Source organism: Nomascus leucogenys, chromosome 14 (genome assembly GCF_006542625.1).
Source record: "Nomascus leucogenys isolate Asia chromosome 14, Asia_NLE_v1, whole genome shotgun sequence".
NCBI lineage: Eukaryota > Metazoa > Chordata > Mammalia > Primates > Hylobatidae > Nomascus > Nomascus leucogenys.
Genome location: NC_044394.1, coordinates 81458466 through 81473630, shown reverse-complemented (window position 1 = coordinate 81473630; position 15165 = coordinate 81458466). Strand labels below are relative to the sequence as shown.

Below are 15165 nucleotides of genomic sequence, written 5' to 3'. Positions count from 1 at the left end.
ACTTAAGGCCCACAGTATGGTATATCTTGCTGAATGTTCCAAGTGCATTTGAAACAAAGGTATATTCTATAGGGTTTTGTTTTATTATTCTTTAAATGTCTATTTGGTTAAGTTCATTATTGGTGTTGTTCAAAAAATTTATATCCTTACTAATCTTTTATCTGCTTTTTCCATGTGATGCCGAAAGAGATGTGAATATCTCCAGCTGTTGTGGTCAATATGTCTCTATCTCCTTTAGTTCTGTCAATTTTTGTCTTATATAGTTTGGAGCTATCTTATATGCATACACAGATTTATGCCTGTTGAATTAACACTTTTATCATTATGAAATATCTCTCTTTATCTATCATAACACTTCCCCTCTCAATGTGTAGCTCTGTCATATGAAATAGTCACACAAGTTTTCTTTTGCTTGGAATTGGCATATTTGTCTTTTTTTAAACATCCCTTTACTACTAACATTTTTTTTTTGTTCTATACATAAGTGTCTCTCATAAACTGCATGTATTTGGATCTTTTTTGAAATATGGTCAGTATGGTGTTTAGTCCATCTGTATATTTAAAATTACTGTTACAGTTGGTATATCATATAAGCATGCTATAAAAATATTCAACTTATTCTTTTTAAAATAAATTACACTTTGTTGAAAATGACTGTATTTCCATCCACTTGTTTATCTTTTCCTCTATTTTCTTTCAAACAGTTACTTAGAGTTTTATCTGCTAAATTCAGCATCTGTAGATCTGCTTCTATTATCTGTCTTTTCTATTGATTATTGTGCACATTTTCTGTGTCTCTGTACGTCTCTTAACTTTTTATTGTTGTTGATCTTTGTGTATCAAACAATTAAAGTGAATACAGTTTGTGTTATTTTTTCTTACAAGTAGGTAGCCTGAGAGTTGAGTATCTCAGTTGACTCAGAATTGAGTTGGGATGGCTGGGATGTAGGTATGTTCGCTCCAATCTGTCTTCATCTCTGATAGCTGGTGAGGGAGGAGGTGCTGCAGTCATGTGTTTGATGCAGGCCTTTTCTCTAATGAGACTTGTGCTCCTGATTACCATGAGATTGCAAGTGATATCGTGCAGCCTTTACATCCTTTTATGCTGTCTGAGCAATTAGCAGTAATTCTGCAAGCCTGTGCAGCTGCTGAGAGCTTCGCTGGATTTTCTTGTTTCTATGAGACTCTTTCTGTTTATTCCAAACCAAAGCAAATTCCTCCATGGAATGAAATGGCCACCTATCTTAGCTCACCCTAGAAAGGATCCTTCCTAAGCACACTTTCAGTTCAAAAATTTGTCTTTATTTTCTCTGCACTTTGATGTCTTTAATGTTTGCTTAATGTAATTTTTTTGTGATTTATGCATTTGGTTTATCTAGAAGTCTCAGTGAGAGTATTGTCCTGATGCTACCTACTAAATTGTATACTGAAAAGAAAGTACACTGATCACTCTAAGTTTTAATAGTTGATTAAAAAATAAATGTTTAAAAAGAAGCCAAATCATGTTTTGATGATGACTTGTAATTGCTACCTATTTATTCTGCTTTATATATATTTTTAATTTAAAACAAGGCATATTTATTCTCTTTCTGGGATGGAGTACCATGTTTTGCTTTAGGTTAACATACATTGATTATACTGTTTTGAAACTTTTGAGAAACCTGAGTTTCAAAAATCAGAACTTTAGTTGCCAACTTTTACCAGGAAAAAATGTAAGGCTCAACTGCTCTGCTTTGCTGAATGAAGAGGATGTAATTTACTGGATGTTCGGGGAAGAAAATGGATTGGATCCTAATATACATGAAGAGAAAGAAATAAGAATTATGTATGTATGTGTAATATGTATGTCATGATATATACCATATAACAATCATATATATTATATATGACATCATATTAAAAACACTGGGTGGCTGATGTGTATTTTGGGCTAGTTTAAATTACAATTATAATGGACATATTTTATAATTATAATGGCCATACCCTAGGTGGATGGATTATGCAGAAATGTATTGCCAAGATCTAAGCTGGAAAAGAAGGTCCATGAGAAGGCCATTGGGGGTATTTAGCATCACCTTATAAAGTAGCACTTGGTCAGTCAGGATCTGATGGCGATGGGGATTTTACCTAGCTTCTTAAAAAAGGGCAGTGGCCTAGGCCAAGCTTTTTTTTATTTTTGAAAAATTGATTGTTTATTTTTCTAATGTGCCAAAAAGGTTCCAAATGGCATGCATGTTGATACTTAAATAAGCCTATATTCTTCCATTAAGGAATGGTCAGACTTATAAAAAGAATCAGTCTAAACATATAGTCACTTAAGCTTTTCTGAATGACTTTGGGTCATACTGTAATTATTCATTATTATACTGATACACTACTCAGGGTCTAGTGAGTGCTGAGCCTAAGGAAGAGAAAGAGAACGTGCTGCCAGTGGCTTTCTCAAGTCATTTTCTGACACTCATGGAAAAGCTTAACTGGCACTTCTCATGTGCCTTGGGGTGCTTGAGAACAGTGTTATGTTTTTAATGCTGAACAAATTAAACCAGTTTGTTGGATTCCATTGATAAATGTAATACAAATCTGCATCTATGCCAAACAACTTACAGCCTTGTCATAATTAGTGGGAACCACTCTGTGGGAAGAACTCCAAGTTGTTAGGAAGAGAGAAGTAGAGAAAAATAATTGAGAGACAGAATATTTTCTCCTATTTTCAACTTAACATCATGATCTTCCAGCCATTTAAACTTCAGGTAATTGACAGCACCATTCCCAAATGGCCTCAGGAGGGCTGTTTCTGTCAGTTCTGATGCTCCCCGGAGGAGGGGACGTTTATTGTAGTCCATGCTTTAAAAGTACCGACCAGAAAGGGAAGAAATAATGCAGGCAACGTCCCAGCTGCCTTCAAGCATTTTAAACATGTGAATTCCCCTCTCAAGGGTAACGAACAGAGCCTACTGCTAAACTATTTTGCCCTCTTACAGGACTTCAGAAGGAAAATGGCATGCTTCAAAAGTATTGAGAATTGAAAATATTGGTGAAAACAATCTAAATGTTTTATATAATTGCACTGTGGCCAGCACAGGAGGCACAGACACCAAAAGCTTCATCTTGGTGAGAAAAGGTGAGAAAGATTTATTTTTGGAAGTTTTGACACTTAGCTCATTGCTACTGAGAGACATCTCAGAGATGGCCACTTTCTCATTTTCCACACCAGAACCCAGCTCCTGAGAGGGGAAATCAGTCACCTCATGTCACAGGCATTCAGTGGCAGAGCTGGTGCTCAGCTCTGCTGGGCCCCTCTGTTTCATGAGGCCAAGCAGAGAATGAAAACAAAACTCAATCACTTGCTCTCACAGTCATATTCCACCCCATGTGGAAATCGGGGGGACTGAGGCTTGGAGATACAGATGCTGAGAGTGAGGCTCATGGGGAGGCCATCAGGACAACCCCTGCACCCAGCACTGCACCCAGAGCAGCCAGAGGGGAGTTTTCAGATCTGTGTAGGGTCAGGCCAGTGCAAACTTGGTGTGACTGCTGCTCCAGCCTGCCTCAGCAGGGTACCAGGCTCAGGGGCCTTGTGTGTGCTCATTCATTCATTGCCTCCTGGACTTGGCAAGCAGGCCATTGATAGCCCTGATCCGTGGGCTCTTAAAGTTTTTCAGTGCTCACCTGATGGAGGGCCCCAGGGTCACCATCCCTTTCCTCCACCAAAGTAGCACAGCCCAGGGCCTTCAGCCCAGTAGCTGCTCAGAAATGGCTGTGACTGGAGCCAGAAAGCTGTGATTTCAAGTTGTCACTACTCATTCACTGTCCATTCCCAGGCTCCACCATGAACTCCCTGGATATGTAGAGAAAGGTCAAGATCTGCAAGAGAGAGAGAAAGGGAGAGAGACAGAGACTAACACACCCAGAGACAGACAGAGACGGAGAGAGACAGACACAGAGAGAGGAGAAAGAGAGATATGTGAGATGGAGAGACAGAGACAAACAGACAACTCTAGAGAGATAAAGACAGAAAGAGAGAGAGAAAGCGAGACAGAGACACAGAGAGACAGAGAAATGAGAGAGACATGGAGAGACACAGAGACAGAGGAACAGAGAAAGAGGGAGATAGAGAGGCAGAGACATGAAGGGATGCAAAGACAGAGAAATGAGAGCAAAACAGACAGAGAGACAGAGTAAGGGAGAGATACACACAGACACACACAAACATGCAGAGACAGCCACACACACAGACTGGGCCTTGGCTTTGTGAGAAACGGAAGGAGTGGGACAGGAAGAGCACAAAGGCTGGAAACCCCCTCCAGCTGGGCTATCTGGTGCCCAGGGGCAGCTCCCCCAGCACACATGTTTTAGAACTGCCTCTCTACCATATGCACTCATAACAACAGCTCACATCCCATACATGTTAATTACATGACAGGATCTGGGTGAAGTTCCTCCCCTGATCTCATCCAGTCTTAACGACAAGCTTTATAGAGGTGAAGAAACTTGCCCAGGGTCACACGGCAGGTGAAGGTATTGAAACTCAGACCTGATTAAATCTGGAATCTGTGTTCTTACCTTCCACAGGGCTTGTCGCCTGTGGTCTTCCACCCCTGTGTGATTGCCTGTGCTGTGATCCACTCACTTGTGAGGGAGCGGGGCTCAAATCTTTGTTGGACCATCGCCTGGCCAGGCTTTCCTGGGGCCTGCTCACCACCAGTTGCCTCTCCTCTCTTAGAACAGGGCAGGACTGTCCTATTCCTGCCCTAGACGCTTCTGACCAGTCAGTTCTGCTGCTGCTGCTCTCACAAATGTAGGCTTAGAAATTGGGGCTCACAACCCACCATTACCCCCTGCCAATGTGTGCGTGTGTGTTTGTGCAAATGTGTGACACAGTTATGACTATGCAGTCCTTTCAAAGGTACAGGAGCCCCAGACCCTGGGTCTGTTCAGAGTTCACTATTAAGCAACATTAGCTGCTTACCTGAATCCTAAAGATAGTAGAAAGATATGGAAAGATAATTTCTAAAAATTGCACCAAGATGGCAAAAGTTTTAAGCACGTTTATGCTCATTGACCTAGAGATGCCCCCGCCATTACAATCTATTTTAAGAAAAGAATTAGAAATATGGATAAATGTATATGCATTTTTGTATATGTACATACATATATGCATGTATATATACATATATTTGCAAATGTATATGCATATACATACATGGTTACACATTTATATAAATATTATACATGTATACACTTATACATATAAAAATGTACTGCAACTTTATATCTACTTACTAAAATTTGCAATCAATCTAAATATTAGGATATTATGAATTATAATTTTAATGACCTACTGAAATGCTCATAATATTCAGAAATAACGAATGATTACCATATGATCTCAATTAACTAAAAACTTTAAGAGACGAAAAGAAAACCCAGAAGGAAATATTCTATCCTGTTAACACAGCCGTCACCACATTGTGATTGGTTGTTGAAAATTACTTTATTCTTTTTATTCCTCTGTATTATCTTAGATTGTCCATAATAAGCATAAACGGAATCAATCTAGAAAATGTATTTTTTTCCAAATGATACTTTTATACAAGGAATTTGCTAAAATTCCAAGAGCTGTGTGCTGTATTAACTACTTTTTGTGTAATATTTCACTTAATCTTCCCTAAAGGAGAAGCCTTGTAAGTGAAGCAGAAACTGTTAATTATCTTCATTTTACAGATGAAGGTACAAAGGTTTAAGGGCATTCGCGATTTTTCCTACAATACAAAATAATTGATGGAGACCGGCTACAAACCGAGACAAATGTCAATCCAGCGCTGTCTCTTTTCTCTCAAAACTATGCACCTCAACACACTTGCTAAGATTTCCGTGAGTCCCTATGTATTTCAGCCTAGTATCTCTTCACCCCAGAAATCTGATTTCCACAGGTACGGATAGAATATATTACTGTGTAATGTTTTCACTTTAGGTCTCTAAATATCCGTGTACACATTTTTATTCTTTAAAAATCTGAGTAGAAATATCACTACTCCAGACTAAAGGCAGGAATGTGGAGTCACTCAGTGGAATGTGTCAGCACGTGGGTTGGCAACTACTGCACTAGCGTTAACAGTAAAAATGGACAAGCACGTGATGATGGACAACACTGGTAAGATTTTTTGATTATTTTCTTTGCCTTTTTCTCTTTCTTTTCTAGCAGACATGGCTGATATCCCAGGCCACGTCTTCGCAAGAGGAATGATCGTAGCTGTTTTGATCTTGGTGGCAGTAGTGTGCTTAGTGACTGTGTGCGTCATTTATAGAGTTGACTTGGTTCTATTTTATAGACATTTAACGAGAAGAGATGAAACATTAACAGGTAACACATATAATGATGGAATTTCTTACCTTATGTTCTCATTAAGAAATCAGATAAACAGACATTAATCTTCATCTTATTGTGATGATATTGTAGAATTAATCTGTGGGAGAGGTTTTCTATGGGAAATATTGTTCTGCCTGTACCATCCATTATGAATGTTGTTTGTGTCTTCTTTTCTTGTGCTTACTTATGTGTTGCCCAAAATTGTTCTGATTGTCTCGTGTATGTATGTATGTCATAGCCTCCTAAATGCCCTGGGACATGCTCAGGCCCAGAAACTGTATATCTGCATGTCCTTGTGCATGCATCACCTAGGTATCTTTATAGTTCATACATTCAATAAAGTTGCTTTAAGTTGGATTGAATTGTCCTATCGCTCTTTATTTCAACCTGGCAAAGGAGGCTTACATAATGGGTGTGTAAGAACCCCGAGCTGGCCAGGCATGGTGGCTCACGCCTGTAATCCCAGCACTTTGGGAGGCCGAGACGGGTGGATCACGAGGTCAGGAGGTCGAGACCATACTGGCTAACACAGTGAAACCTCGTCTCTACTAAAAATACAAAAAATTAGCTGGGCGTGGTGGCGGGCACCTGTAGTCCCAGCTACTTGGGAGGTTGAGGCAGGAGAATGGCGTGTGAACCCGGGAGGCGGAGCTTGCAGTGAGCCGAGATCGCGCCACTGCGCTCCAGCCTGGGCCACAAAGCAAGACTCCGTCTCAAAAAAAAAAAAAAAAAAAGAAAGAAAGAAAGAACCCCGAGCTGGAAGCCAAATGATCTGGGTTCATGTCTCCTAGATCTGCCAGTTTTTATCTGCTACTATGTCGACCCGCTGGCTCTATGCCTCAGTTTCCTTATACTTAAAGGTGACTAGAAGTCCTCAAGTTTCCAGATAATTACTAATTTAAAGGAAGTCAGTCTAATTCATTGCACTTGATTTTGTTTTGCATGTGTGTGTTTGCAGGTGAAAAACCTTCACAGATTTCAAAACCCAAAATGTCTATGAAATTATACTTCAGAAGCCCCCCTTCCAGCCTGGTCCTGGATCTATGATTCCCACCCCTCATTGATAGCACATCTGACCAAATATAAATATAGATTCTTATTACACACCTCCTTTTAAAGAGAACAAATCTTGGCTTAATATGCACACTCTTTTCAACTTTGCTCTCTTATACCTTAGACACACTTGCATGTTACTTTATAAAGAAGTCCCTCATTTTTTAGGGCCGCACAGTATTTTATTTGTGCAGAGCTACCACTGTTTATTTAGTCTCCTTTTGATGGACATTTGGCTTGTTTCCAATCTTTTGTTATTACAAAAATGCTGCAATGGACAGCTTTATACATTCATCGTTTCATATGTATGCAGTAGGTCTGAAAGAAAAATTCTCCAAAGTGGAATTTCTAGAATACAAGAAGGAGACACGGCTATTATTTTGCTAGATACTGTCAATTCACCCTCCCTACTGCCTTCAAAAGATGACAGCAAATTTTTTCCCATAACCTTACCCACAACCATTTGGAGTTGTGCCAATCTGATAGGTGAAAAGTTGTATCTAAGTTACATTTTAATTTGCATTTCCCTTACTATGCAAGAGAATCAGCAACTTTTCATTTGCATAAGGCTCAGTTGTATTTCCTTTCTCAACACACCCATTCATATCTTTTGCCTATTGTTCCGTGGGGCGATGGCTTTATTTTGCATATTTATTTCTAGGAGCTATTTATATTTTAGGGAGTTTAGCCTATTATCTATAATATGAAATGCAAATATTCCCAGGCTGTAATTTGTCTTTTGACTTTGCTTATAGTGGTGTGCTATATAAAAGACTTTTTGAAAAACATACTCAAATATATCTTTTATGCTTTCTGGATTTGGGGTCATAAGTAAAACAGCCTTCCTAACCTCAAGGTATATAGAAATTATATTAGTTCCTCTGAGATTTTTATAGGTTTAGTTTTCACATTTGGAACTTTAAATCGAACAATATAAAATTAGCAAGGTTAGTGAATTTGGCTTTGAGCCTGCGTGTGCACGTGTGATTTTGCTATGGGGAGAGATGATGCCACAACAAACGGGGAAATCTGTATTTGATATTTTCTGAATGGTCTCTGTTTGCATAGATCAGTGTTTGTCTTCAAATAGCCATTGACTAGTTCCTCTCTTTCTGACTTTCTGGAGCTAAGATTTCTTTTTTTATTCTCCAGTTGTGTTTGGCATGATTTGCAGGTAATTTTTTCAATTCACACTTCTTAACTGTCAATATGGCAGTGCACAGAGACATTTAGAGACATGCCCTAAATCACTTCCATTAAATTATGGTCCGCGAACAAATGTAGACCATGAAAAGGACAGAAATGGAGATATAAGTATGAAAATAAAAACTTTTATCGCAATTTAATACTGCTGCAATATCTAACAAAGTGTTCAGTATTGGTTTGTGAAGGATTGGAAATGAAACTAATCAATAAACAACAACAACAAAAAGGCAAATTTAAATTAAAACATGGCCATTCACCAAGCATAGTTTGAGGAACATTTGTTCAACTTACTCCTTGAAGTCCCAAATATCCATTTGAATTATAATTTCCTTTATAATTTTCCTTTATGTTTGAATATAGAGAATAAAAACATTACCATTAGTTTTCAAATTCCTTTTTTTGAGCACTTTACTCTGTCAATTCTCAAATCCCCTAAACCTTTTACTACCTGAATTTAAAATATATTGTAATAAAGTTAGCAGATTTATATTAAAAGAATTGCTTAAAATAAGGAATTTGAAAGCAGTTAATAGTTGAAAAGTTAATTTTTCATAGGTAAGAGCAAAGCTATATTGTATGTAATATAAACCTATATTCGATGAAATTGTCTTCCCAGTTTATTGCAATCCATTACATCATAAGAAAATTATGCCTTTTATAAAAGTGTGCTTAACTAGTAGGTAGTTATATTTGATAGCAGTTTAAGAAAAGTTTGAGGGGGACCTGCTTACTGATTGATAACTGGTTTTTATTTTTACCAACATTTCATACCTTTGATATTTATGTAAGCCTGAAATTTTTACCAAAATTTTTCATCTTTCAACGCATGCAATTCTGCAAAGCAATTGCTTTAAATCAACAATAGGTTCTAACCCAAATTGCTAAACAGAATACTGTAGGTAGAACTGAAGAAGCTTTTGCCAGAAGCAGAAAGTGTTATTTGGTGACCATGAGTACTATGGAGGATGCCAGACTGGGCTGTTGAGCATAAATGATGTGGCACCATAAAAGACATAGATCTAGAATGGTTTTATCCTATTAGATTTTAACAGGGGATGCAGTTATATGTAGCCTCAAACTCCGTAGCAAATTCATTAATCCCAATAATATGCCATGCATAAATCTTACCCATCTGCCATCATCTGCCATCAAAACAATTGTCGTGGGATAAAGGTAGACCATTCCCCACTGCTTTCCTTCTTTCTCTACAGATTCCAATTAGCATCCATTGCATTTTTTAGGACCTGACTCAAAATTTCCTCCTTTCAGAAGGCATGTCCATCGGGATCACTCTTTATTCTCTGGCCAGGTTACTTCGTCTGTGAGTTTTGTTATTTTTTTTGTTGTTGTTATGCTATTTTTCTTCTGCTAATGTGTTGTCTGTAACTTTTTCCAAGTTGTTGCATGTATCTGCTTTGCTTTTAAAAATAGATTGGATGAAGCTAGAAGAGAGAGTGGTATCATGTTTTAATTACCCAATTAGGAGCATGGTCTTTGTTATTTAGGAGACATTTTCACCGTCTTGGGGGTCTTTTTGAGCATAGAAATTGTGATGGTGGTAGAATTAAATGATATGAGTAAACCAGGGTGAGATTTTCTTTCCACTCCTGGAATGAGGGCACCTTTGGGCTCTTGGCCTTCTAAGGAACTTAAAGACTTAAGTTCCTTTAGTGCCCGGTTCTATGGCTCATATATCTCTCTATTCTTCTGTGGTGTCAAGCAGTGGGATCTTAAAGTAGATGCTTAAAAACACATTGGCTAATTGGTTGCTTGGTTAGCATGGGAGGTTTAAATATAAACAACTTTATATATAATTTGTTTTTTCAATGATTCTATACTTATTACTTAGACATTCACTTGTTTGTACTTAAATAAAATTTTATTTATACATGAATTAAAAGAGTCAATCTTACCTCCTAGATGGAAAAACATATGATGCTTTTGTGTCTTACCTAAAAGAATGCCAACCTGAAAATGGAGAGGAGCACACCTTTGCTGTGGAGATTTTGCCCAGGGTGTTGGAGAAACATTTTGGGTATAAGTTATGCATATTTGAAAGGGATGTAGTGCCTGGAGGAGGTAAGAGGGAATGCGAGATAGAAAAATAATCAAGATAGTTTCTTTTTAAAAAATGAATGAGCTAGCCCCCAGAGAGCTATCCTATTTTCCTTAAAAACAAATGGATAAGGTCCTTTAAGCCAGAAATAACCAGGTAAGTCAACAATCAATAGTGAGAAAACAAACTAATGAGCTTCCAATAGTCTCTCTCTTGGGCTCTGTTCTTTGTGCTTCATGGTTCTCTGAAACTTTGGGAAAGGGAGAGGGCATTTCCTTTTCAGAACCAGGTCCAGAGCTGGCATTATCATGAAGCCTTTATTTAGAAATGACCCACGGTGAGAATATCTGTACCACAGCAGCGGTTCCTAATTTAACATGTGATGTGTAGACTAGTTAATCCTCACTAGTAACTCTTACTAGAAATAAACACGGGTTAATTATTACTGGAAAATGTATGGGTTTTTATTGTGTTGATATTGGTGATGAAATTTAGGTAGAAAATAGGAAAATTGGAAAGAGAAAAATAACTGGAAAGTGGTGATCCCCATCAGATCATAGCTATGAAATTCAATGTTTTTTTTATTAATATAGGAATACAAATGGCCATAGTGCATCTATTAAAGCAAATTACCGTTACATTTTTTTTAAAATGAGTAACATTTTTAGATTTTCTCTGAAGTCTAGAAGAAACATTTAAAATCTGGTGTCAAATTATTCTGGATACTGATGCTTAAAAAAAAACAAATGTTTCATTATTACCATCATTCATGTATTAATCTAATATTTATTGGATACTATTCCTGTGCCAAGTTGTGAACAGAGCATCAAAGATGTAACAGTGAGCAATAGTTACATTCCCCCCCCATATTACAAATTAGAAGTGAAAATATTGCTAACTTACACTACTGTTTTGTAATAAACAACTTGTCAAAAAAATATGCCAGATTATCAGATGCATACATTGTGGTATTTTTGGGTAGCAGTTCTTTGCATCTAGGAAGGCATATTGTTCCTTAGAAAGCATTTATTCTGGGCCGTACATCAATTTTACTATATTTCCGTTATTTTCTAGGGATCTTTCTTGAAAACAGATTTATTCTTAATTCATAAATAAAAATAATGTTTGAATATTCAGTTGTAATTAGGTTTGGTTAACCCTCTATTTGAGAACAGTGAGAGGTCTAGAACAGGCATTGGCAATTTACCAGCCATGGGTTTCATCACACCTGCAACCTTATTGAAACACAGCCACGTGCATTGGTTTACCTGTCGTCTGCGTCTGCATCTGAGCTACAACAACAGAACTGAGTAGTTGTGACAAAGACAGTGTGACCTGCAAAGCCTAACATATTTACTATCTGGCCCTTTGCAGAAAAAGTTTGCCAACCCCTGGTCTAAAATAATGGATGGTTTTGTTTTGTTGTGCCTTTTTGCCTTTTAATCTTTAAATTCTGATTTTAGCATGCTCTTTTCTGCTTGAGGAGAAGCAGGATAGTATAATAGTTAGAAAAATGTGTTCCACTTGGGTTTAGATTCTGATTCTGCCATTTGCTAGCTGTGTGACTCTGGGCAGGTTACTTAACCACTCTGTGCTCTGGCTTCCTTGTCTGTTAAATGGCGGGATAACAATATCTTCTCTGTAGGGTATTATGATGATTAAATGAGTTAATATAAAAAAATTTAAAATAGGGTATGGTACAGAATAAATGCTAAGTAGATGTTCATTATTATTGTTACCTAGAGATTTTTTTAATAAGCATATAAAATTGAGAACAAATGGTTTGTCTTAAAGAAAAACTTATTAGTGGGGTTAGGAGTTAATATAAAATAGGACTGCGCAAAATAGCTTTTATCTCATGTTCCCCCTTTCAGTTATCTTAAATTAATATCGGTTATCTTGCATTTTCAGCTGTTGTTGATGAAATCCACTCACTGATAGAGAAAAGCCGAAGACTAATCATTGTCCTAAGTAAAACTTATATGTCTAATGAAGTCAGGTATGAACTGGAAAGTGGACTTCATGAAGCATTGGTGGAAAGAAAAATTAAAATAATCTTAATTGAATTTACACCTGTTACTGACTTCACATTCTTGCCCCAATCACTAAAGCTTTTGAAATCTCACAGAGTTCTGAAATGGAAGGCCAATAAGTCTCTTTCTTATAACTCAAGGTTCTGGAAGAATCTTCTTTACTTAATGCCTGCAAAAACAGTCAAGCCAGGTAGAGAGGAATCGGAAGTCTTGCCTGTTCTTTCAGAGTCTTAATCTTCAGAAACGATGAATGCCAAAAAGAACTCGAGATATTCTGGGGACTGAGAGTATGAACCTGTTCATAACAAAGGCTGTGACTCAAAATATTTAACTCTGTAAAAATCCTGCTCACAATCTGGAGACAAAACTTGTCATTAGGTTGGCAGGAATAAGACTAAAGATTGCGCTGTGGGCTGTGGTCACGTGCTCCCAGAAGACCTGGAATTCAAAAGAAATGGAGCTCTTCTTCTTCTCCCTCTTTCATAACTGGATGCAGCTGCCCATACTCAAGCCCATATTCAGCAAGTGTGAAGCCGAGCGTGATGCAAAATAACCTATGCCCTACAAAAAGGGTGCATCTTTAAGAGTTGTAATGCCAGTGCTTAATTTGAATGAGGGGATTTTAAGTGCCTGAAGAGGCATTTTCTAGGGACCCGTGGGTGACCGAGTAACTGAAATGCTGCTTTCACTCTCTAACACCATGGATCTGGTTGTGCATAGGATGTGGGAGGAGGGGCTGGAAGGGCCGCCTTCAGAGCCTGCAGGGCCTCAGCCTCAGGATGCATTTAATGTATCCCAGCCACAGTTGCAGCCAACGGTTCTTGAAAGCTCAGTCCGGCCCTGCAACGCAGAGCCTGCTTATGTGGATCTATTTATGGGAACTTCTTAAAAGGACCCCAGAATAGCTCTTTATCTTTCACAAGAGACACAAATTCTAATTTAGTTAATTATCTGGGCCTTTACTTTTGATGCTCTGAAACATTTGTTGATTTTGTGTGAATGTTTATATCAAAATGTTTGCCAGGTTGTATTAGCCATTGAATAGCAAAAAACTGATAGTTACTCCCTTGTTTTTTAAAAATTACATATTAAAAATGCCCTTGGCGTAAGGCAGCATGGTGTGGCAGTTAAGAGATGGACTGTGCAGCCCATCCTGAGCTCTAGTCCTGAGTTTGCTACTTACTTCTGTGGCCTCTGGAACCTTATCCAACCTCTTGGTGCTTCAGTTTCCTCATCTGTGAAATTAGAATTTATAATAATTGTACCTACCTCCCAGGGGTAACTAAATGAATAAATATAATAAAGTATTTACAGTGGTTCCTGACACAGACTCAGCACTCCGTCAGTGTTGCCATGACTATTTTTATTATCATTATTAATGATTACTTAGATCAATTATTTAGCAGTGGACTAATGGAAGCTACAGAGCAAGGAAGGGAAGCAGATCTAGGGAGGAAGGCAGTTTTGATTTGAGGAGGTTTGCACATGTAGAGAAGCATATTGGAGAAGCATATCCAGAGGGCAAAAGATATCTCTCCATTGAACATCTGCCTCTTTTGACGTTAGAAGACACATGTCTTACTCCCTAAAGGGAGCCCAGCACTGGGAGCCTTCTTGATGATCTCAAAAATAATAGCTATTCAAGAAAATCACCAAGTGACTGTGAAACCGTCAGTTCGGAAGGCCGGTTAGAACACGTGGGAGCAACGTGAATGTTCTACAGAAGTTTAAAGCAGAGATTGTTTCAAATAGATGTAGTAGATATTACTGAAAACCAAAAAAGAGTGAGATTGTCAGTGTAAGAATGTGACTTAATGTTGGTAGTGCTTACAATTTTGTGTACCAACTGGATGGCTAAAAAGGGTAAAATAATTTAATTAATAACTCATATTTTATGTGTGAAAACCTGTTAGTGAACATATATAATCAAAATAGATTTCATTGCTATTGCATAGTCTCTAATACATAGAATGATTTTGCTTTTCTCTTTTATTATACTTGCTTTAAAATACTTGAAATATATTTTGTATTAAATGCATTTCAAGTTAAATGTCTTAAATGTATACATTAGATGTGTGCTTTAAAATGCATAAAATACGTTGAAATACATTAATGAACCATTAGTCTAATGCCTTTATTTTTGAAATGTCGTGACATCTTTTACACTTACTTTAAGATTCCAATTCCTCATTCTCAACATAGACTCCTACCAGTTTTAATAGAATATGGGCCATTCAAAATGAATTCATGCACCTCTCTCTTTTTAAATGTCAAATTGCCTTGCACCTACCTTCTTGTTTCACACCTTCCATCCAGAAGCAAAATAATTTTCTGTTTCTCACAAGCCACTCAATACTAAACACAGGGACTTATACATGGTAAGTCTTCACATGTCAGTTAATTAATGGGCATATTTTAAAATTCTGGTTTAAACACCCCCAACCAGG

General features: G+C 37.6%; 1 protein-coding gene across 7 annotated transcripts in view; it reads left to right on the top strand.

Annotated features, from left to right (window-relative positions):
- The window catches only part of IL18R1 (interleukin 18 receptor 1), a 42091-nt gene extending 27250 nt beyond the window's left edge, over nt 1–14841 (top strand). For 4 of the 7 annotated variants that reach the window (XM_030827164.1, XM_030827163.1, XM_030827160.1 and 1 more), the window contains 5 exons: nt 1705–1825; nt 2982–3121; nt 6206–6364; nt 10550–10708; nt 12597–14840. In XM_030827164.1, the coding sequence (XP_030683024.1) occupies nt 1764–1825; nt 2982–3121; nt 6206–6364; nt 10550–10708; nt 12597–12952 (876 nt within the window). In that variant the 5' untranslated portion in view covers nt 1705–1763 and the 3' untranslated portion in view covers nt 12953–14840. Of the gene's footprint in view, nt 1–1704; nt 1826–2981; nt 3122–6202; nt 6365–10549; nt 10709–12596 lie in introns of all 7 variants that reach the window. The other 3 variants (XM_030827161.1, XM_030827162.1, XM_030827159.1) reach the window with 2 other exon arrangements.
- Nucleotides 14842–15165: the final 324 nt, after the last annotated feature.